This window comes from Alexandromys fortis, unplaced genomic scaffold (assembly GCF_014885135.2).
Source record: "Alexandromys fortis isolate MF-2015 unplaced genomic scaffold, M_Fortis_MF-2015_v1.1 scaffold_63, whole genome shotgun sequence".
In the NCBI taxonomy this organism is placed as follows: domain Eukaryota; kingdom Metazoa; phylum Chordata; class Mammalia; order Rodentia; family Cricetidae; genus Alexandromys; species Alexandromys fortis.
The window spans coordinates 7,798,020-7,822,363 of NW_026067953.1; the positions used below are offsets into that span (position 1 = coordinate 7,798,020).

Sequence of the window (24,344 nt, forward strand, 5' to 3'; positions counted from 1 at the left end):
GAAAATGAAAAAAAAACGCTATCTTTAAAAAAGTTCAGAAAAAGAGCATATAAAGACCATAAATGCCAATTTACACAATATTAATGAAATAGGAGGAAAATAACCATTAAGTGAGGAATGCATCAGAATATTAATTTTTAAAAACCTATCTTCCACAATCCCAGAGAACCTAGACAAGAAACAGGCCCCTAAGAGAGATATAGATGGATCTAATCTACATGGGAAGTAGAAAAAAGACAAGATCTCCTGAGTAAACTGGGAGCTTGGGACCATGGGAGAGGGCTGAAAGGGAGGGGAGAGGATGGGAGGGGACAGAGAAAAATATATAGCTCTATAAAAACAATTTTAAAAAACAACAACAACAAAAAAGGAAATCACAGTAAGTAGATGAAGGCAAATAAAGCAAAAAGGTGTAAAACAAATAATAAATTAAAACCCAAAGCCCTCACCTCTCCAGTGTAATCCTTCGGGACGCCTTTATACACGTCTGTGCCATTGGGTCGGTTGATCACAATGCCTGGAGTAGGGTTGCTGAAAATTAAAGGACACAGTTGTAACACAAAACGTGTCTCCCTTCAAAACACACCATTACAGGAACAAATAGCAGACAGCTCTGTTCTTGAAGACACTTCCTGTTGCCTGGATAGGCACCAACACAGGTGGTCTGGGCAGCTAGGGATCTCGGCTACCTGAACCCAAGTACTCCTGGTGGGAGCAGAGAGGAAAGGAGATCTTCAGACCCAGGGGAGGAGCTGAAGAGCAGGTGTCCTGCCCCTGCTGGGAATCAGAGCACCTTGGCATAAGAGCATGCAAACAACACTGCTCTCAGAAAATGGACAAGCCAGGTGGTGCAAATTTAATCCCAGCACTCGGGAGGCAGAGGCAGGAGGATCTCGGTGAGTTTGAGGCCAGCCTGGTCTACAAAGCGAGTTCCGGACAGTCAGGCCAGCCAGGGCTGTTACACAGAGAAACCCTGTCTCAAAAAACTAAACAAAAAACAGTCAGGCGGTGGTGGCACACACCTTTAATCCCAGCACTCACAGAACTCACAGAGGCAGATCTCTGTGAGTTCAAGGCCAGCCTGGTCTACCTAGTCTAGCTAGTACCTAGAAAGCAAGGGCTACACAGAGAAACCCTGTCTAGAAAAACCAAATAGAACACAAAGCAAAGCTGAACACCCAGGCTCAGTTACCACAATCAAGAGGGACTCCACCAGAGCCCAAGAGCTGCTTAGCTCGGGGACATACCTGTCTTTTCTCAGTTCCCAGAATGCTCGGGCAAGTGTGCAAGAGAACACAAGCCAGCAAGGAGACCCTGCACAGACTGGAACCTGTACAGGTGGGTGCCTAGCTCAGTGCAGAGATTAAGGACAGGCTCCCAACCTCAGGGTTCAGCGCTACAACCCTCTCCAAGTACCTCCTTTTGCACCCTAAAACATGCTGAGAGCTCAACACATGACATCCCTGTGACTTTTCGCCTGGGGCCACTCCCATTCCCACAGTGTGTCACTGTCCTAAAGAGCCCCATAAGCCTCACAGTGTTTTCAAATTCCGTTTCATGGCCAAGTTCAAAGCTCCCCACTTACTCCTCAGAGTTGGCAATGTCGTCATACATCATCACTATGATCTGCTCATCAGGAATCCCGTTCCGGTGAATGATCTGGTAGGCGTGGCATGCGTCTGCCTGGAAGAAATAATTCCGTTGGCTTTTAGATATCACAGGGAAGGAGGCCATCTCAGGGTATCTCTATCCTGCAGAGGACTCCCTGTGACTCATTCCCTAGTGGTCAAGGTTTAACATCATTATTTTTTAAAACATTCGTTTTCATTTTTAACTTCAACTTTAAACGATCCCCGCTCTTATCACTCACAGTTACCTGATAGGAAGGTAGTACACACGGGCACAGGGGTGTAAATACACAGGCACGGGTGTGCACACACACAGGCACACGCTGTCACACCTACAGGTTAACAAGGGCCCTTGAAAGTCCTAAGCAACTTGTTTTCATATTTCAGACCACATGACAGTGCAAAAGCATGGGTTCAGGTCTCAAAGAGAATGACCCAGATGGACGAAGCAACACGTTCACAGCTTCTATTTCACCCAACAGTCACTGTCCAGGCAAGTGTGATGTCTCAAAGTCCAACTCAGAAGCCAGACTGGTGACACACGCCTGTAATCCCAGCTCTCTGGAAGTAGTCCAGGAGGAAAAGGAGTTCAGGGCCAGCCTGGACTACACAGCAAGTAAGTCTGGGGCCTGCCCAGGTTCCCGAGATGATAGATTAGATAGATAGATAGATGGATGGATAGATAGATAGATAGATAGATAGATAGATAGATAGATAGATAGATACACACAAATATATAGATAAAGCAAACACAGTTTGGAAAATGCTGTTTTGATGATGATGACAGGAATGTAGCTCAGTTGGCAGAGTGCTCGCCTAGTATGCCAAAAGCTCTATGTTTAAGTATACTACCACACAAACTGGGTGTGGTGGGCATGCTTGCATTTGTAATACCACATTTTTGGAGAGGTAGAGGCAGGCAAGAAGATCAAAGTCATCCTTAGCTATGCAGTGACTTTGAAGTCAGCCTAGGCAACATGAGATCCTCTTATTATCATAATTTGAAACAAAAGAAGGCCATCAAGGTGACCATCCCTGTAGGAATGCCTTGTTTCAGATGACACACACTGCACTCTACGCACAACAATTGAAATCAGAGACGAAAAGGGTTGCCTAACTTTCCACCAACAATGTCATTCCAGGAACAGACACCTGCGCAAACACGAAGAGATGCTGTGGCCAGCATCAACATCCTTAGGCAGGCACTGCCGTATAGCCCGTCACTGCACACAGCACCCCATGCAGCACAGCAGGTGATGAAGGAAATAAAGCATCTGCAATGCCCGGCTTCTGCCTGCAGATGCCCATTCAGATGGACCTGTGTGATGGCAAATACTCGTGTTTAGCATCCATCTGCTGTGACTGTGTAGGAACCCATGCATGGGTCCAGCACTCAGGAGCTGCCGAACAAGAGGACAGCTAAGTGTGAGACCTTCAATTTGCCTTGGACTGACTTCAGGACCCTATCTCTTTAGTCCTCGGGTGAGAAAGGTCTTACAGCTGGGGCACAGGAGGTCACAGAGGAAGAAGTCAAGATCTTGATGGCTCTTCATACAAGAGCAGCAGAGAAATTCCCAAAGAGAAAGCAAAGGGCTAAATTCTAGACAGAAACAAAACAAGTCATCAATCACCACATACACAGTCATGTTGCCAGCACCCACATGGCAGCTCCAAACTGTAACTCATGTTCCAAGGGATCCGACACCCTCACACCAAAGCACATAAAATTAAGTTGGTTTTTTTTTTTTTTTTAATAAAAAGTCTGTCCTTAGATGGGCATGGTGGTGCCCAGCACCCTGGAGGCAGAGACAGGTGGATTGCTCTGAGTTCAAGGCCAGCCTGGTCTACAGAGCAAGTTCCAGAAAGAAAAAGGTGGGGGGAGGAAGGGAGGGAAGGAAGGACATAAATAGAAAGAGAGAGAGAGAGAGAGAGAGAGGGAGGGAGGGAGAGAGAGAGAGAGAGAGAGAGAGGGAGGGGGAGAGAGAGAGAGAGAGAGAGAGAGAGAGAGAGAGAGAGAGAGAGAGAGAAAGCAGAAAAATTTACATGGAATTGCACAAGACCTACAGTAGCCAAATAATTAGGAAAAAGAACAAAGGTGAAAGCCTTTCACATCCTGATTTCCAAGCCACACTAAGAAAGGATCTCCAAAAATGGTACTAGATCTGAGATAGCCACATGCAAAAGGAGGAACTGTGTCTCACATTGCACACGAGGCAGCCCAGAATGGATCCCGGCTAGAAGAACACTTAAGTGACACAAGAGACAATCTTTAGGACCTTGAGTGTCGATGTCACAGATATGACACCAAAAGCAAGGTCCATAAAGAAAAGAATGAACAAATTAGAGCTCACAGAATTTAAAACTTAGTGCTTCAAAAACATCACTGAAGGAATGGCTGAAGAGATGCCTCAGTCAGCGGGCCCAAATTCACTTCCCAGTACCCCATTCTGGGTGGCTTGTAACTCTCTATAACTCAAGCTCCAGGGGAGCCTCTGGCTTCTGTGGGAACCTGTACTCACACGCACATACTGACACACAGACACACACACACATACAATTTAAAATATAAATAAGTCTTTTTAAAGAAATGCTAGTGAAGGGGTAGAGTGTAAATCAGTGGTAGAGCACTTTTTTTTTTGAAAAAAAAAAAAAAGCCATAAAGAGAACATTATGAGGACCTGAGAATAGAGAAGATCTGCAAAGCCTACGTTGAATAAGGCTTACATATAAAACACAAAGAATTTCTGACCCGCGAGAGTTTGCAAAGGCTTGAAAAACACCTTACCCAATAAGACAATGGCTCTAAGTCCACGAGAAAGAAGCTCAGCATCATTAGTCACAAGAGAAACACAAGCTGTCACGTCCCGCCCAGACAGGCAATAACAAGTACCCAGTGAGGACCAGGAGCTCTCAGATACACTCATGGACGTGTACAATGCCAGTCACTGTGGGAAGCCTCTGCACAGTTAACAATGCCTCTAGTTACCTTTGGTGTCTGCCCAGCAGAAACAAAACACTCATCCTCATAAAGACCATACATACGTGATCTCAGCAACACTGCTCATGGGAGTGAAATAAGAAGCAGGCCCAATGTCCATCACCTGACATGGACAAGCAAGCTGTCCCTCATTTGGACACAGCGGAATGCTATGTCCCAACAAAAAGGATGGCAGTACCAACATTTGCGGCACTGTGGACTGTGCTCCGTGACATCATCTAAGGGAAGACAGAAGCCAAAGACTACCCTGCAGACTTCTGAATAGATAAAGTTCTAGCAGGGGTCTGGGGGTGTAGCTCAGCCGGTGGAGTGCTTGCCGAGCATTCAAGAGGCCCAGGTTCAATCCCTACCATTGCATGACACTGACTGTGAAGGTGCACGCCTACAACCCTAGCAACAGGATGATTAGAAGTTGAAGGCTATCTTCAGCTATAGAGTGAGTTCAAGGTCAGCCTGGGCTACACAAGATCCTATCTTTTATATAGAATCAGAAAGGGCAACTTATGCATGAGACAGAATGTAGATTATTAGTGGTTGCTTAGAACTACTCTAGGGAACCATATGGGGTACACGGGGTGATGGAATTGTTCTGGTGCTGGTTTGTGGTAGGGTTTGCACGACTCTGCAAATTACTAAAATAATGCGGAGTTGTGAGTCGGAAGTAGATAGGATGGCACAGAAACAATGCCTTGGTCAAGGTAGAGGCCTCAGGGTAAGTTCTGTGTTGGTGCACTTCAGGGCTGCCTCAGGCCTGAGGACCACCCTGACAGGCAGCCACTCACTCCATTTTATAAGTGAGATGAGATCAAGGTTTGAACCCAAGTATCTTGCTCCATGCCCCGCCTCCTACATTCAGTGATTTCCAAGTGATGTTGGGGCTGGCTATATGCAGGGTCCTCAGAAGTACTCAGCTGCCTCTGCCTTAGGAAAGTCAAAGGGTTCTGCACTGAGTTAATATGAACTAAAGCGGAGTTCAGTGAACTCAGATAATGTGGAAACAGCAGAAAAGCCACGGGAGGTGATGCTGGGCTGGTCGTGACCTCTGCAGTAAGTGGGTGATGCTGTAACTCAGCTGATTTCAAAGCTGACACTGGGAATTGGCCAGGCTCACTGAGGAATCCCGTGACCTCCTGATACTGAAGCCTCTCACAAAGTCACATGTACAGTGGGCATCACCCATCACCCCCAGCTGTAAGCACAGTAAGACAGAGCGCACGGAGCAAAGGCTAAATACAGCTGGCGTGTGCTATATTCCTCCTCATGAGGAAAGGCTCTCTGACCGCGTATGCTTGCCGGGCAGGTGCTTATGAGCTCCTCCCCTCCTGACTCATATCCTGCCTTCCCGGCTTCTTGCGTCCCAGCCCAGTGGAGGGGAAGTGCCGAGCTGGGTTCTGCCTGTCCCAGCCTCCCACCAAGTTCAAAGGAAGAGGCTGAGATGTAAAGTGAGCTGATATCCTTTGTTCCTGTCATACAGCGGGGACCCCAAACGCTCCCGTCTTCATCACTGTTGGGCCCAGCAGCCCCCTATCCCAGCCCTACCCAGTGCTTCCAAACCCTCTCCCTGCACGCCGTCTTCAAAGGATGCTTTGTTCCAGGAACAAGCAGCTGACCGTTGCACCAATGAGGACTAACTTCCAAGACATCAGCCTAAGTGAATAGTTTGTCTAGAGGACAAACTGTACGGCTGGCAGTCTGCTCCCTGCTGCTTCCCCTCCCCACCTCCTGCTACCTGGCTCCTGTCCCCAGCAGTCTCCCTTTTGCCTGTCCACACTCCAAACACTCAAATTATTTACTGCCTGGCCCTTCCTGGAAGGATCTGCTGACTGGTCCTGAGCCAGGCAGCCATAATGGTTACGGTGAAGGGGCTAAGCAGGTTCACAGGGTTCAGGGTGCCACACCCCTTAGGGGCCAACCCAACTTCTCTATCAAAACAGTTGTATGAGCCAGGCATGGTGGCACACACCTTTAATCCCAAGTGGATTTCTGTGAGTTTGAGACCAGCCTAGTCTACATAGTGAGTTCCAGACAGCCAGAGCTACATAGAGAGATCCTGTGCCCAAGAAAAAAAAATGCTTATTAGTCTCACTCTGTAACCCCAGCTAGCCTGGACATCACTATGTAGACTAGGCTAGCCTCAAACTCATAGAGATTCGTCCTCCTAGCTCTGCCTCCCGAGCACCACCCACTATAGTTTCCATCAAATTTTAGTTGCCTGGTCCTGTCAAAATGAAAAAAACGAGGTTTTGTAAGTTGTCTTTCTAACACAGCTCTCTGCTCACCCACTCCCGCTCTCCCCACGTCCCTATCCCAGTCTCTCTGCACTGTGCGCCATTCTTGCATAATCCCGTCAGGAACGTCTCTGAGTCAGACCCAGAAATTCCCTCTCCTTCTCCAGGAACTGATGCTAACACATCATGTGACACGTGATGCACCTGTTGCCAGCCAGGGAGGGCAAAGTCCCCCACTGCCTCCCACGAGAAGGCTTATCACTTGCGAGAGAGCCAGATGGACAACAGGCACAGGTGGTCTCTTTTTCCTCTACAGAGTTTCTGTTTGGAGGTGACACCTGGAGCGGCTGCAACCATTTTTATTACAAGGAGCACTTATCTGGAAAATAGAATTGTGTCAAATGGATCTTGAGTTTAAGTGGCCAGACTAGGGCTCTCCACGCTTGCCATGTAAAAACACTCAGGAGGTTCTGGAACCTAACAGGCTGGCTCTTCCCTCGCTGTGGTTTTGTGTTGCCAGAGTTCACATGAAATACTCAGCTTTCCCATTGCTCATTCTACAGAAGCCCCTTGCCTTCTCTCCCTTCCCCCATTCTCCCAACTCTCTCTCTCTCTCTCTCTCTCTCTCTCTCTCTCTCTCTCTCTCTCACACACACACACACACACACACACACACACACAAAATCTTAGTAAGGGTTTCTATTGCTGCAACAAAACACCATGACCACAAAGCAAACTGGGGAGGAAAGGGTTTATTTGAATTACACTTCGACATTGCTCTATTAAAACAAGTCAGGACAGGAACTCAAACAGGGCCTGCAGGACCCTGGAGGCAGGAACTGATGTAGAGACCATGGAGGAGTGCTGCCTTCTGGATTGCTCCTCACGGCTTGCTCAGCCTGCTTTTCTATATATATATATAATTTTTTATTTTATGTGCATTGGTGTTTTGTTTGCATGCATGTCTATGTGAAGGTGTCAGATCCTGGAGTTACAGACAGTTGTGAACTACCATGTGGGTGCCGGGAATTGAAACCTGGTCCTCTGAAAAAGCAGTCAGTGCTCTTAACCACTGAGCCATCTCTCCAGCCCAGGACCACCAGGCCAGGGATGGCACCTCCCACCATGGGCTGGGCCCTCCCCCATCCCCCATTGATCACTAATTGAGAAAATGCCTTACAGCTGGATCTCATGGAGGTATTTCCTCAACTGAGGCTCCTTCCTCTCTGATGATCCTAGCTTATGTCAAGTAGACACACAAAATCAGCCAACACACGCACACACGCCTGACCAAGCTACACCCTGACCCACATCTGGTACTTAGCAGTTCCCACAGGAACCAGCTTTGTCAATCTGATGCCAGCTGGCCTTTCCTCCCGATTCTCTATCACCATGGGCCCCCAGGTAAAGAAAGGTTAAATAGAATGGTGAGCCAGCTCAAGTCTACTCTATCTTAATGCCTCAGGAGATGCTATGGGAGAGGACAGTTTAGAATGTTACACCAGACACCCAGAGCCTCAGGAAATGCTATGGGGAGGACAGTTTAGTTTTCTGTGCTAACTTTAAACACATGTTAATAAAAGGGAAAGGAATGATTGTAAAACAGAACTTGATAAACGCCATGACTCGCACCTCACTGTCTGAACTCATGAACGCCCCAAAAAGAGGACGAGTCATTTGCTGCGAGTCTGGCTCCTTAGTTACTTCCAGCTACTGCCTTTTGCCTCATGCTAGAATCAGACTTCAGTTCCTGCATGCCAGACCCTCTTCCTAGCCTTGACCACCTTCCTTAGACTCTCTGTGTGCCCCTCTGTGAGATCAGGGGGTTCCCCAATCTGAAGGCTGCCCTCTCACTTTTCTGTCCCCTCCTGCTCCTAGCCCCTCACCCTGACCTCCTCCTCTGACCCTGGGCTTCCAGAGGCTTCCTGTTTGTCTTCAGTTCTAGAGGCTAAACACACAGTGACCAACCAGTGTCTCAAGACCAGCCCCACTGCTCCGATTCCTGTTTGGAAAACAGAAATCCAGTTTGATCTGGAAAAGACTAGGCAGAAATAACCACCATAGTGCATATCAGAACCATCAGCAAAAATGTGAGACACGGTATGAAACCAAAGCAAGAGCTGGGAATGGGCCTCCTGTCGATCCTGGGCAACCTCAAGCCTCTATAAACACATCCAGTTAAACCTGCATGGGAATAAGGGAGGGTTCTTGACTGATTGAACCTCCAGTGCTGGGTCCACTAAAAACAGAAGCACCCACGCAGTCTCAGCTCCATCCTTCTTGGGTGGAGGCAGACTCACAGCTCCAGCTACATCTGGACCCTTTCTTCCTTTCCTCCTAGCTCAATAGTTCATCTTCTTCCAGGGAAACCAGCAGCTCTCCCTTTTAAAGAAAATGTTTCTGGGAGCAGCTGGGCATGGTGGCTTCTGACTGCAATTCCACACTCAGGAGGCCGAAGCAGGAAGATTGCTTTGAAGCCAAGGCTAGCCTGGACAACAGTGTGAGACCCTGTCTTGAAGAGAATTCCATAAAGTAGGAGGGTGGCCCTGAGTTAGAACCAGCTGTGGCTAAGGTGCTGAAAATGTTTAACCGGTGTGTTCTGAGTCGGCTGTATAAACACCAAGCAGCTGCTGAAGCAGCAGGCTTGCTGCCTGCGGTCTGTGCTTAACTTATCTTCGCCCTCAAAGGGAAAGGAATCGGCGATGATAACAACCATTAATCAGGCCAAATTTCCTTTCTGGCCAGCACACATAGGCCATTCAAGATGAGTCAGAACTTCACCTAAGCCAAACCCCTTGATGACTTACAGACAAACTCCAGACACACACAGGGCCAAAACTCCTTCTATGCCAACCGTCCAACAGCCAGCCACTGTTGGGAGCCAAGCGCCTGCACCATGGACAGTCTAAACTGAGACAGCCTGGGACTCACATACAGACTGGATTTCAATGATTTAGCTTCAAGAAAAGACATAGGGGCCAGCAAACTGGCTCTACTGACAAAAGTGCTTGCTGCCAAGCCTGACAACCTGAGTTCGATCCCCAGGACCCACATGGTAGAAAGGGAGAGTCAACACCTCTGTTGTCCTCTGTCCTCCATGCACGTGCCATAGTATGCTTGTGCACACACATACACACACATACACACACACACACACACACACACACACATACATACACACACACACAAATAAATCTGATGAAAACTTCTTTAAAGAACATAGGCTATCTCAATAGTATTTATATTAATTACATGGTGAGTTGATATTCATTTGGATATCTGGTTTAAATAAGATGTCAAAATTAATTCTCTATATACATTATGTATAGAGGTGTGTGTGTGTGTGTGTGTGTGTGTGTGTGTGTGTGTGAATGTGGAGGCAAATGAACAACCTGGGGTGTTGCTGCTCAGGTGCTGTGGTCTGAATAAGAATGGCCCCCATATTTGTATGCTTGATCCACAGTTGGTGAAATGCTTGGAAGGGTTCGGAAGTGAGGCCTTGTTGGAGGAAGTGTGTCACTGGGGTGTGCCAGGCCCAGTGTCTCTCCGCCTGCTACACCCAGACCACGTTCCCTGCCACAACAATGGACTAGCCCTCTGAAACTGTACACAAGACCCCAGTTAAATACTTTCTTTTATAAGAGTTGCCTTGATCTCAGACGGGTGCTACTCACTTTATTTCTATTTGTGTGTGTACATGTCTGCATGTTTGTATGTACACATGCAGTCCAGAAGAGGGTATCAGATCCCTCAGAGCTGGAGTTGGAGGAGGCTGTGATGTGGAGCCGAGTCCTCTAGAGGAGCAGTGAGTGCTACTAACCACTGGGCTACCTCTCCAGGCTACCCCCAACAATACAGACCCCGTTTTTGAGACACGGTCTCTCATTGGTCTGGAGTAGACAATGCTGGCTGAGTCCCGGGGTCCACAAAGCTCTACCTTCTTATATTGAATTGGGAGTACGAACATACCCCAAAATTCCACGGTTTTGTTTTTAAGTGGATTCTAGGGGTTGAACTCAGGTCCGAGTGCTATCATGGCAAGCGTTTTACTGAGCAGACTATCTCCTCAGCCCTTCCTCCATATTTCAAGCTTTGTCAAATGCGGCTGCTAGTTTTTCCATGACTCATGCAGCTCGTACTGGAGCAGGTGGCTCTCAAGCCAGCTGGCTGGTTCTGCATCCTGCCCAGCCCCGCTCCCCCAAGCCCCGCCTGCCAGCTACACCACACTGGGCAAACTGCTGGCCACCTCCATTCAAGTGTTGTGGATAAAGGGGAATACGAACAGGCTGGGTTCCACACAGCCCCACCAGGAGGATTAAAGGACCTCAGAATGCTCTGAGCTCACAACATGATCCTGTGGCAACCTATGCATCTTACATGAAAAGTTTAAATCTACTTTTTTTATTTTGCTTTTGTTTTTCAAGACAGTTTCTCTATATAGCCTTGACGGTCCTGGAACCAGCTCTGCTCTGTAGACTAGGGCTGGCTTCAAACTCAGAGATCTGCCTGCCTCTGCCTCCAAGTGCTGGGACTAAAAGCATGTGGTACCACACCCAACTATATAAACCTTTTAAAAAAGACAGCATAACCAGTCACATAGAAGTCTGCCTTTAAAATACAGTGCGGTACTTTCCGGTTCACTACCAGTGCAGCCCTGGCCACTTTCTAATTGGGGAACAGTCTCACCACCCCCAATTCTTTGAGCACCGTTCCCCAGTCTCTGCTCGGCCCAGCCTTTGCTGTCCCTGCAGACTGTCTTAGTCTGAAGAGCCATTTAATAGACTCATTAGCTGTGTGGTCTTTGTGACCGGCTTCTTTTAGCGTGTGTTTACAGTTCATCCACACTGAAGCGCACGTATTTACTCCGCCCCTTCTGTGGCCTGACCATGTTCCTACCGGCTGATGTGAGTAAGGCTGATACTAGTGCAAGATTTTACACCGACATTTTTTGTTCCTTTAGAACCCACACCCTGGGGTGGGATCTCTGGATGCGGGGTAACTGTTTCTTCGCCCAGACTGCCAAGCTGCTTTCCCAAGGTCACCCCTTCTTCCCGGCAGGAGGCTGACTGTTAACTGTTCTTAGTTCTCACTTCCACAGGAAACACCAGGAGAGATAAGGTAAGGACAGACACTCGGAGGACTGTGTTCCCCAGAGCTTCAGCCCTGCTTGCCTCCTTCCAGGGGGTCTCAGTTAGGTTGCCTCCCCTCTTAAGCCCTCAGTGTCCTTTCTGTAAAATGAAGGTTTTAGCCCAAGGGCTCTCACCTGGCAATCTTGCCCCCAGGATATGTGGCAACAGTGACAGGCAGGCAAGTGATGCCGCCATCACCTCAGACAGAGTACAGACCCAAAATGTGAGTAACACCTGGTTCTGAAGGCCACTGCTGAGGGAGGCAAGGAAATCCTGCATCAGACTAAGGCAAAATTGTCTTCCAAAATGACCACACCACTTTGGGGAGACAAAGTCAGTGATAAAGAAACTTCAGCTTCTTACCTGGTGCCGGTAATTATACCAGCCATTGGAGCCAGCCACAATCACCACCCAGTGCTTGCCGCCGTCCTCGGGATCATCCACACCAACGGGAAGAGCACCCGCACCCAGCACCAGGCTGAGAAGCACGGCCGCGGTCCAGATCATCCTGCACCCTTCTGCACCCCAGTATCAGCTACCGAAGGCTAGAAAGGAAAACGCAGAGCTGGTTAAAAAGGGATGAGGACTTCCGGAGATAACATCACAGCAACTGAGTCAAAGGGCAGACTGCTTAGAGCAGAGGAATGTGCTGAGGTAACAGTGAAGACGGAAGGAGAAACTCTTGGAGCTGCGGTCACTCACTGGTGGGGGGCAAAGGGCAGTCCAGTCAGGTGTGCCTCAACCAACCAATTACCCAGAAAGCACTTAGGCCAACTTCTCAAGTCCCTATCACCACCCAGAATGCAGCAGATGACATCCCAGCAATCCTGTGCTGGTGATAAGTCCACAGCACACTCGCGACTGTTTGTGCAAGAACACACAGGACCTCACGGCACATAGGAAAATCTGCAGAGTGACATAAAATGGGACAGGAGTTTCTTCTGCTGGGTGGTGGGTGGAAGAGGGAAATCTCTTAAACTGCCCCTTTTATTATAAAAACTGATTATTACTTGCCAAATGTATTTATATTTTTTATTTATTCATGGGGGTGAGGCAAGTACTGCCGTGTTATGGAGGCCAGAGGACAACTTTAGGAAGTCGGGTCTCCTTCCACTCTGCATCCCAGGGAATGAACTCCAGACAGCTGGCTTGGCAGCGAGCGTCTTTGCCCACTGAGCCATCTCACCAGCTCCAATGTAGATTACTTATAAAGTTTGAAAATTCAGTGCAATGACCAATAGTGTGAACTTAAGTTTCCAGGAAGGAAGCACTGGGGGGGGGGGGGGCTGCACCTGTGTTAAAGATTCTACAAGACCAAAGGACAAAGGACTGGGCTTCAAGATTATGGAGTTAAAATGTTGCAGACTGGAGCCAAATTACCTTGGGCTACTCCTAGCCCTTTGAAAGACATCCATTGTCCTTCCTCCCCTGTGTCTAAACTAACATCCTTTGTGACTATCAAAACCTAACAATGTAGGCTTAGCAGACTACTAGAGTCCACCAGTTCAAAAGCCAAGAATGTCCTCAGTTAGCATCTAAACTCTCCATCAGTGACTCCTCTGCTGTCTATGGCCCCCACCACGAGATGTGGTAAATACTTTGATTAATGACTTTCTTTGTTTTGTCCCTAATGAAAACCACGTACAACCACTTCTACACGGTATTTGTGTTCCCTGGGCCATGGTCATTCATCTTTAGCTTCAGAATAAACTCTGTATCCCCTCTGAGGTGAGAGCTATGCTTTTGTGTCAACGCTAGTGACAACGGTGATGGACAGTTGAAGCTAAGTGTGAGACATCTGGATAAGCTATAGTCAAACTTTCATTCCTGTCTTGTCTGACACTCAGCAAGTACATGCGTCTGTGCACCAGGTGGTGCGAACATTTTCATGTGTTTTACCAAAGGGGAGGTTAAGAGCATGGACCGCTCAATCAAGGGAACGGAGCTCAGTTCCTGGCATCCATGTTGGGTGGCTCACAACTGCCCTTAGCTCCAGTTCCAGAAGTCTGACACTCTCTGCCAAGCTCCACCGGCATCTACACTCACGCGCACATACCCACACACACATACACACATGCATATACATAATTTAAAATAAAAACAAATACTGCTTTTTAAAAAAAAGAAGGAATGAAGGGAGAGAGAGCAGAAGAGGGTTTGAAGGGGCACAGCTATTGTCTCTGGAGAGTTATTCTTTGGCCAAAGACCTTGGTGTTCTAGATTCCTATCCCATTAGTTTCTGCCCCAGAGTTCTGCATCTCAAGACTTTATGATTAAGGAATTACCCAGCCTATATTATACTTTAATGCCAAAACTTGTTTTGTTTTAAAACAAATGTCTTGATGTGTTTCCCAGGCTGGTCTCCAACACCTGGGAAACAATCCTCCTGCCTCAGCTTCTAGAAAAGCTGGGACTACAGGCATGTCCCACCACACATGCTAATGCCAAAACTTTAAAGACCCTTCTAACACAGGAGGTATAATAAGGCCATAGGCTGGCCACCACCCATTGTAACATCAGCTTCTCCCTGTGTCCTGACTGTGTGTGTTCTGAAACGGCACACCCAAGCCTGTGACCCTGTGATGAGAGGTATGAGGTCTCAGCAGAAAGGAACCTGTGGGGCAGGCTCTGCTTTGCTTCCGCTCTCAAGAAAACACACAGCATCGGTCTATATCTAAGCAGAAGAAGCTCATCCTCTAAACTAACCCTCCCAATATCATATCAGAGAAGAGACAAAGTAGAGAGGAGAGGAAGGAGGCCCTGTGTCTGCAGAGAGAGGGGAAGGAAGCCAGGGTACCTGGGGCGGAGCCTCTAGTAAGACCACGCCAGGCACCAGTCCACAGGAGGGTCTCGTTAGTACAGATTGTGACCATGAAGGACCTGCATTTCTAAAGCACTCCTGGGTACACGGATGCAGCCAGCCTTGGATTGCACTTGGATGCAGAGACCTCAGGCACGAGCCCCGTGGGCTCCCATGCTCCTGGGCCCTAAGCTCAGCATCCCAGCACTTGGGACTGGAACGCTTGGTCACTGCAAATCTCCCAAATAGAAGCACCAGATTCTGAGTCTGTAAGCCTCAGTGAGTGCAAATTAAGGTTCCTCTTTTTCCTCTCTCCTTCTCTTCTACCTCCCCCCACACTTTAGCATTCCAAGCCTCAGTGTCCGCCCCTCCTTAGCAACTCAAGTTCTGAGATTACAGCACGCACTACCACGCCCTGCTTATATTCCCACTTCTTCCACCACACAACAGCGCTCACGGAGAAGTAAATCTAGGAAACGCTCCCAGGTTTACTGTTTGGTCACTGGGGTGTGGTAGATTGGGGACTACGATACAACACACAGTGTCAGAGAGCTGCTGAGGTGGTTTCAATATAGGGACCTGTTGATCTGTTACTGTTAACCCTGATTAGGGCCATCGCGAGGCATATTTGGACAAAGGTCAAGCAAGAGGACACCAAAGAGCAGAAGCTCCTGTCCCCAGAGATCTTCAGAGCCCCACCGGAAGGTCCACGTGAGCACCAGCAGCGCTGCCTCACTCTGGACTTATCTGGCTTCACTTCAGCTGCCCGGAAGCTTTCCCCAAGGCCCAGTCAGCAATGCTTCTCTGTAAAAGGTCAGGCAGTAAATATTTTTGATTTTGCAAGCCAGACTATCTCCAACATAATCAATCATATGATCTGACCAGTATTCCATAAAAGCAACCATAGACAATATGGGAAGGAATGAATGAATACGGCTGTTTGAATAACTTTATTAAAAAAAAAAAAAGGTAGCAAGTTTGGCCTATGGGCCAGTTTGCTGATTTTGCCCTCAAAGAAACAGAATGGGCTCCTTTGGCCCCAAGGACAGCCTGAATGGCTATTATAATCTCCCATCAAAATCACCAAACTGGTCACTGGTTTATATCAGACTCTGCTGAGTTTGGTTCATGTGACTTAGTCCCAAAGATGGCCTCATTCCATGGGTGGCATTGATATGTAATTTTTTCTCCTCATTATTTAGGGGGAAAAGAAATCAAATCCACATGGCTTTCAATGTTCAAAGTCTCCAGATCCACAAATTTAACCAAGCTTGGATCAAAAACACTTCTGAGAGGTGGGGGTGGGGGGAGGGTCAATCTACCATTCATGCATGAGGATCTAAGTTTGAATCAAGAGAATCCATTCAAAGTTGGATGTAGTCGCGGTCACCTGTAACCCCTGCACTCCTACAGTGAGACTGGAGGCTGAAACAGGAGAACCCCCACACACAAGCTCATGAATCAGACGGCCTGGTGTATACAGCAGTGAACCACAGAGACTCTGTCTTACTCAAACTGGAAGGCAAGGATCAACACCAGAAGTTGCCCCCGTGGCCTCCACGGGCACCTGCAGCATGCACACACCTGCACTGGCACACATGCCGGCGTGTACACACACATACAAATAAACACATCACATACATCCGGTATCTATGAACGCATATGGGGGCTGCACCTGTGCTGAATGTGTCACTAACTCAAAGCACAACAGGATGACAACTAACGTAGCACCTGGAAGAGTTAATTAAAGTTACACGATGGTAAGCCTAGGGTTTATACAAACGATGCCTTTTCACGGAAAGGACTTACTAGAGCATCCTATTCAGCATCCAAGGGAACCTTGGAAGCAGACCCAAGGACACCCAGATGACTGTCCACCCTGACTGTGAGCAGCAGCGGAGCAGACTCTGCCAGTCTAGCTACCTCGGTTAGCGGGCACTGCAACGGCCAAGCAAACCTAGCCCTTCCTGGCTGCTTTCAGTTTGTCTTCCGGTCCTCTCATGCACGCGTCACTGCACTGTAGGAAGGAGGAGCAGACAGGCAGAGGTCACTCATCCTCACAGTGGATGATCCTTGTGAACCTACATCGCTCCTTTCTGACGAGGAGGAAACCGAGACTGGGAGGCGGGGAGAAACCTGCAGATAGGGGACATGAATCGGGCTGAGTGGGCTGTGCCTGTCCCACTGCACCACCTGAGCTGGAAATCCTGGTACATCCATGACCACAGACACCGACAACAGCTCCAGCCTGGGGCCCAAACAGCATGGGTCTTCAGACCTTCCCCAGGCCACCCAGGACCTCTCATGTGCCATTTTAAGACACGAGGAGGAGCACCTGTGTGCCCCACCATGGAGACCCAGAGCCACACACTCCCTAAGTCAACTGACAAACCTCATGAACTTTCCCAGTTCCCAGTTGCTATACCCACCATGACACTGTACTGTTCACCAGCAGGACACTAGGCCAGAAAGTCAAGTTCAGGACTTGACTCAACTTCAAGAAACATATCATCAAACGGGCTTAATTCAGGTAGGGACATTGGGACAAGTGAGCATTCCAGAGAAACTGTCGTGAGCCACAGGTAATAAAGGCAAGGCCAGGGGAGGGTCATCCAAGTAGAGAGGTCAAGTTCAAAGCCAGGTATGACACCCGCCTCACCACAAGTGTGACCTCTCACTGACAGTGACCACTCAATACTGGCTCTGGGTCAGATGCAGCAAGCCAAGCCAAGAAGCTAGTTAGCTGGATGGTGATATTGTTGAGGAACTTCCAAACAGGCAAGCCTTCACTGTGCTCTGTTCTCTGGGAGGTTAAAGTAAACAGCTCTGTAAACAGTGTAAACAGGACTATGAATGAAGAGCTCGTGGACCGTCTGCTGGACTGTCTGCTTGTTTGGTTGTGTTGTTGGGTTTGTTTGGGTTTGACACAGGGTCTCATTATAGAGCAAAGATTGACCCGGAACACACAATCCTTCTGCCTTCAACTCCAAGATAATTACAGGTGTGCATAACTCCTTCCGGTCAGCTAGGGCTGTTTCCTTAAATCGAATTGTTTTACTGTGTTGGCTTTCTGTTTTCTCTTATTGTATTGTATTCTGTTGTATTTTGAGACAGTCTCAGGTAGCCTAGGCTGGCCTCAAACTCACCAGGTAACTAAAGATGACTCGGAATTTCAGATTGGCAGCAAACATCTTTAATCCCAACACTCAGGAAACAGAAACAGGCAGATTTCTGGGTTCAGGTCAGTCTGACCTATTGAGTTCCAGGATAATCAGAGTCCTACAGGGAAACCCTAACTCGAAACACCCGCCCTCCATTCGGGCGGTGGTGGAGCACGCCTTTAATCCCAGAACTAAGGAGGCAGAGGCAGGAGGATCTCTGTGAGTTTGAGGCCAACCTGGTCTACAAGTGCTAGTTCCAAGACAGGCTCCAAAGCTACAGAGAAACCCTGTCTCGAAAAACCAAAAGAAAAAAAAAAAAAAAAAGAAGAAGCAACACCCCCCTCCAAAAAAAAATTCCAGATTCTTCAGTCTCCACCTCCCAAGTATTGGGGTTACAATGTGCCTCGTACCCAGCCTTGTTTTCAGTGCTAGGGATCAAACCTGGGGTCAGTGCCAGGCAAACGCTCTATGACTGAGCTTCATCCTCGGCCCTAATTTCTCTGTAAAACAGGATCCTCTGCTACAACACACGGCCACCACTCCGTCTCTAGTAGGACAACAGGGTAAAGACAGCTTTTGAGTTTCCTGTTGAAGACTAAGGTAATTACATCCTATCTCAAACAAAAAATGTCCTACTAGATGAGTATATTATCATTTTCCTCAACTAGGAGAATTGAGATTTGGTGAGGAGCCAGATTCTATACAATCTAACCTAACCAGGCCCACCTAATTCTGGTTCCATCTGACTACTTCCTGTGGATAAAAGCCATGTGTGCAAATAACTCTCATGCAGACATGCAAATGTGCCAACAAAGGGAGGCTACACTGACTTCCTTTGACCCCAGGCCACCCCACCCCTTTCACATGCCAGTATTTCCAGGCTGCAGGCTTGGCTGCACTTTGGAGCGCCCTCTGAACTGGCTATAAGACCTCAACAAGTTTTCTTATTAACAGGTTGAGCAAACCCTTAGCACATGTTCATTTTTAAGAGCTGTACGGGGAGAACGTCACCTTTAAAAAAAAAAAAGCATTTTTTTACCATTAGAGAAACCACAAGCATCTAACATACTCCCAGGCAAAGAGAACCAAAGCCGTCAGTAGGAAGCCTCAGGAGCCCAGTGACATACCTCCAATGATTGGTTGAGTTTCTTAAGCCTTCCGTTTTTAATGCCTAGTTGAAATTTGATTTTTTTTTTTTTTTGGTTTTTCAAGACAGGGTTTCTCTGTAGCTTTGGTGCCCGTCCCGGAACTAGCTCTTGTAGACCAGGCTGGCCTCGAACTCCCAGAGATCCGCCTGCCTCTGCCTCCCGAGTGCTGGGATTAAAGGCGTGCACCACCTCTGCCCGGCCCGAAATTTGAATTTTTTTAAAACAATTCTTTAGTTTACATTTATTTGTTTGTTTGATGTATGTTGGTGTTTTGCTTGCATGTATGTCTGTGTGAGGGTGTCAGGTCTTAGTTACAGACAGTTGTGAGCTGCCACGTGGGTGCTGGGAATTGAACCCAGGTTCTCTGGAAGAACAGTTAAGAGTCCTCTTAACCACTGAGTCACCTCTCCAGCCCCTGAAATTTGAATTTCTTAATCAAGATTATTATTTTTGAAACTTGGTTTCATTGTAGCCTGTGGTCTTTTCCAAAAATTACTAAAGGAAGCTTTCATAGTTATATGTTGGCTCTGAGGTGAGACCTTTTTGTTTGTTTGTTTGTTTTTTAATTTTATTTAAAGAAAACCCTGGCTGGCCTGGAACTCAAAAAGATTCACTAGCACTAAGGGTATGCACTACCACACCCAGCCTTGAAGTCTGACTTTTCTGTATGTCTGTGTATGTTTTTCAAGACAGGTTTTCTCTGTGTAACAGTCCTGGCTGTCCTGGAACTCACTTTGTAGACCAGGCTGGCCTCCAACTCACAGAGATCCACCTGGTTCTCTCTCCAGTGATGGGAACACTGGGTTTTTGAATTCACCCTTTTTCCAAGTGGCTACTTTGTTCTAAGGCAGTGGTTCTCAACCTTCCTAATGCTGCGACCCTTTAATACAGTTCCTCATGTTGTGGTGACCCCAACCATAAAATTATTTCATTGCTTCTTCATAACTGTAATTTTGCTACTGCTGTGAACTGTAAAGTAAATATCTGATATGCAGGATACCTGATGTGTGACCCCCACTGTGGGGGCTGCAACCCATATATAGGTTGGGAGCCACTGTTCTAAGACAAACAGCAACCTCATTTTCTTTCATCTTTTCTCCTGATGGCATCAAAGTTTACATTCTCTAATCTGAATACATAATTATCTAATTAAGCTTTTCTGGTTAAAAAAAATGAGTCTCATCACGTGTTTATTTAATCATTCGGATTTCAACACCATCAATGCTCGTGACAACTTACTCATCATAAACTGAGATTTGAATTTTGGTCTACTAAGCAACTTAAAAAATTATATCAGAGGGTAATGGAGATAATTCCGTGGATAAGGATATTTGCCAAGAAAAGCTGATGGCCTGATTCCTAGAACCCAGGGAAAAAAACTGAGTCATGCATCTGTAATCCCAGAACACCACTCAAGGAGGAAGGAAATAGGAGAATCACTCAGATACTGGAGGACCAGCTAGTGTGAAGTAAGCTGTGTACTCTGATTGCCACACATGAGCCATGGAACAAATCCAACTGTGCACATACATGTACACACACACACACACATCTACTGGAGGACCAGCTAGTCTGAAGTGAGCTGTGTACTCTGATTGTCACACATGAGCCATGGGACAAATGCAGCTGTACACACACACACAATTAAGAAAAAAATAGTGCCAGAGCCAAGAGTGTTATCACAATCTAAAATTCCAGCATTCTAGAGGCTGAGGCAGGAGAACCACTGCAAGTTCAAGATCAGCCTGGGCTACAGAGCAAATTCCTGTTTCATAAAAATAACAAACACACCGGGCAATGCTAGCGTGCACACGTCTTTAATCCCAGCACTTGAGAAGCAGAGGCAGGTGGGTCTCTGTGACTTCAAGGCCAGCCTGGTCTACAAAGCTAATTCCAGGACAGCTAGCGGTGTTACACAGAGAAACCCTGTCTCAAAAAAGAAAATTAAATTAAAATAACAAACGGGGCCTGGAGTAGCATACACCTTTCAGCACTCAGGAGGCAGAGGCAAGCCTATCTCTGTGAGGCCAGCCTGGTCTACATAGGGAGTTACAGGACAACCAGGACTACATGGAGACACTTTCTCAAAAATATAATAATAATAACAACAATGAGCATCTCCAAAAGAGACATAGGAAAATTCCAGAAAGAGTTTTCCCTTCAACACGGTGAAATGTGACCATGTGTTTGCTAATGGCGGCCACATCACATATACAATGGAGGACCCAGAAGAGCAAGTCCCATCACTGGAGCTGTCACAACACTGTGACTCATGTGTATCTGGCGACGCTGGTAACAACAAGTCACGGGGCTGCCAGTCACCTATAATTATGTGCCAGGCATGACCCTTCACCAGTTACTCCAGAGAGTCCTCCCAGCTATCATAAAGAGAAAACATTCTGTGAGGCAGCAGCCAGGATGGCTGGGCAGCACACCACATCATCTCTAACCAGACCTCGCAGGCCATCCAGCGAGTGCCCTACACCAGCCCGCTCCCCGTGACAGACAGCCCCCCATGGTGTAGGCACAGCAACACAGACTACTGACACGTGTCACAGAACACATCCCCATCAATCAGCAACGTCCCGGGCATCCTGAAGACTACTTCCTTAACAGGTCTGGAATCTTCCACAGCTCTAACTCCCCTGGGGGTTATTGTGGTGCCCTCTTGGTCTTCGGTGTGCCCTCCTCTAACACTTTTTACCCTACAAACACTTCAAGGTAAAGAGAAATGTACAGCCGGGTGGTGGTACACGCCTTTAATACCAGCACTCGGGAGGCAGAGACACACGGATCTTTGTGAGTTCAAGGCCAGCCTGGTCTACAGAGCTAGTTACAGGACAGGCTCCAAAACCACAGAGAAACCCTGTCTCAAAAAAACCAAAGAGAGAGAGAAATCTACATTAAAGGCAGACCAAAACCCAAATTTCCCACCCCACTAAAGGGCCTTCGAGATGCACCTGCCTCCTCTCCTGGAACATCACTCCCCACATATAATTCCTTATTCCAAACAGACTCCACAATTACAGATTTAAAGCACTGTCTACAACTTCACCTTGCTGTTTTCCAGGTAATGTGAACTCCTCCTCCACCCCACTAGCCACTGCCCATCACCCAGCGCTCCAATTTCACTTCACTCCCTTCTGCACGAAGTCCTTCCTCCTAAATGAAACTTGAGTATTGCTCTGCACACAAAGGACACCTCTATCCTTGACAAAATAAACTCGCCTCAAAAATCTTAGCAAACTATATAGCATGGTGGCCCTGTCCTGTAATCCTGGCCTGCAGAAAGATGAGGCAGGGAAGTCACTGAATTCAAAACCAGCCTGGGATACACGGTGAGTTTGAGGTTCTGTCTCAAAGCCAAAACCAAACAAAAGCCCACTACAGCCCAATAAATGGTTGCTTTGCAGCCCCAGAATAAAGAATATTCCAGTCGTTACAGATCACAGAGTGAGTCTCAAGCCCTGACCACTCATTTTCATCTATAAAACGGAGCATGTGACATAAGTTCCATCCTCCGGCCCTCAGTGTCTAAACCGCTGGCCCGAAATAATCCTAACCTTAACAGGGACCTGGGACCACACAAAGCCAGCTTTCACTTTCAAGATGGATGTGAGCCGTCCTGAAACTCAGCAGCTCTTCTCGGAAGGAATATTTGGGGTATTTCTACAGAGGTGTTTTTGTTGAGATCGGGAATTGCCCCTTTCCACGGATGCAATGCTCCAAGTTAAAAACATCAACAATCACCTGGAACCCTGCCAGGCGCTGCCCGGCGATGGGACCTCAGCAAATCGACTCCTCCTTCTGCCTCAGTTTTAGCCCTCCCGGGAAACCCGCCGTTCCAGCAAAACACAGTCGCGACGCAAACAAGCCTCGGACTGGGTGGCCCCGGGAGGGAAATATTACTCAGAAAGGGTCGAGGGATGGAAAACCTAGCCAAGAGCCCATAAGTCACCTCTCGTAGGGCGTGGGTCCTCCCGGGGGCCGCGATTACCTGGGCCGGTGACCGCCGCTGTGACTGCAGGACCGTGGGAACTCCGGGCGTCACTCAGCCTCAAACCAACCACCTCCAGAGTCCGCCCCGCTGTGATTGAGCTGCGCCGCCACCGCTCGTGAGCTCGGATGCCTACGTACCCTGATTGGTGCGACCTCGGGACGTGTCGTTTAAGAAAACCAATAGAAGCTGAGATTGAGGCCGGCTAGCCTGAAAAACTACAAATCCCGGCATGCGTGGGCGGGGCTTCAGGGTCCTGTGGGCGGGGCTCAGGGTCCTGTGGCCAGGGTTGGGCTGTGTACTTGTATGATGAGCTAGGCTTGAGCACCTAGGTGTCTGGGGACTCTAGAAGCATTGAAGGATCACGCGAACTCACTGGTCTCCTGACTTGTCAGTGTCTGAGCCTCCCGAAACTCGCCTGACGTCCACCCCCAGGACTGTTGTGGTTCTGTTGGTCTGCCTTGACCTGTGATCACAACCCCAAGTGATGGATGACCACTCCAACTTTACAGACAGGACACCTGACAAAATCATGGAGCTTAATTGTTTACCAAGCTCCCAAAACACTTTCAGGGGCAGAAGCAAACCACAGCAGTCTGGTTCCTGAATTCAAGATCCTAATCTGCTGTTATGTCTTAAGTGTTGGGCGTCACCGTGAGCTGGAGAAAGAAAACACTGTGTGTGCAAATGTCGTGAGCTGTCGCTCAGTAAATAGAATCGATGCAGTCCTACATGAGTATATGAGTATATCAGGGCCCAAGACAGGGCCACCTTCCAAGGGTCGCTCGCTCGCTCTCTCTCTCTCTCACACACACACACACACACACACACACACACACACCTGAAGGTGCATATACACACTTTGCATATGAATGTAGAGGTCAGAGGTCAACCTCAGGACCCATTCACCTTATTTTTGTTTATTTGTGTTTTGGTTTGGTGTTTTGAGACAGGAGCTCTCTAGTCCTGGCTGTCCTAAAACACAATATGTAGACCAGGCTGGCTTTGACCTCAGAGAGATCTTCATGCCTCTACCTCCCAGTGTGGGGATTAAAAGCATGCTTCTCTTTGCCCAGATCTACCTTCACTTTTGAAGCAGGATATCTTATCTGGCCTGGAGCTTACTGACTGGGACGGCCTGCTGGCCAGTGAACGCCAGGAGTCAGTCTTTGTCCTCCTCCCTAACAGTCAGATTACAAGCATGCCCCATCATACCCGGCTTTTTTTTTTTTTTTAATATGTGGGTTCTGGAGAT

At 47.9% G+C, this 24,344-nt stretch overlaps 1 protein-coding gene across 2 annotated transcripts in view; it reads right to left on the reverse strand.

The window, feature by feature from the left end:
* Lgmn (legumain) overlaps positions 1-23,249 on the reverse strand; it is a 33,720-nt gene extending 10,471 nt beyond the window's left edge. Inside the window, exons 1-4 of one of the 2 annotated variants that reach the window (XM_050151471.1) lie at positions 23,090-23,249; positions 12,347-12,528; positions 1,586-1,683; positions 450-531 (exon numbers count right to left, since the gene is read on the reverse strand). In XM_050151471.1, the coding sequence (XP_050007428.1) occupies positions 450-531; positions 1,586-1,683; positions 12,347-12,490 (324 nt within the window). In that variant the 5' untranslated portion in view covers positions 12,491-12,528; positions 23,090-23,249. Of the gene's footprint in view, positions 1-449; positions 532-1,585; positions 1,684-12,346; positions 12,529-23,050 lie in introns of both variants that reach the window. The other variant, XM_050151472.1, reaches the window with a different exon arrangement.
* Positions 23,250-24,344: the final 1,095 nt, after the last annotated feature.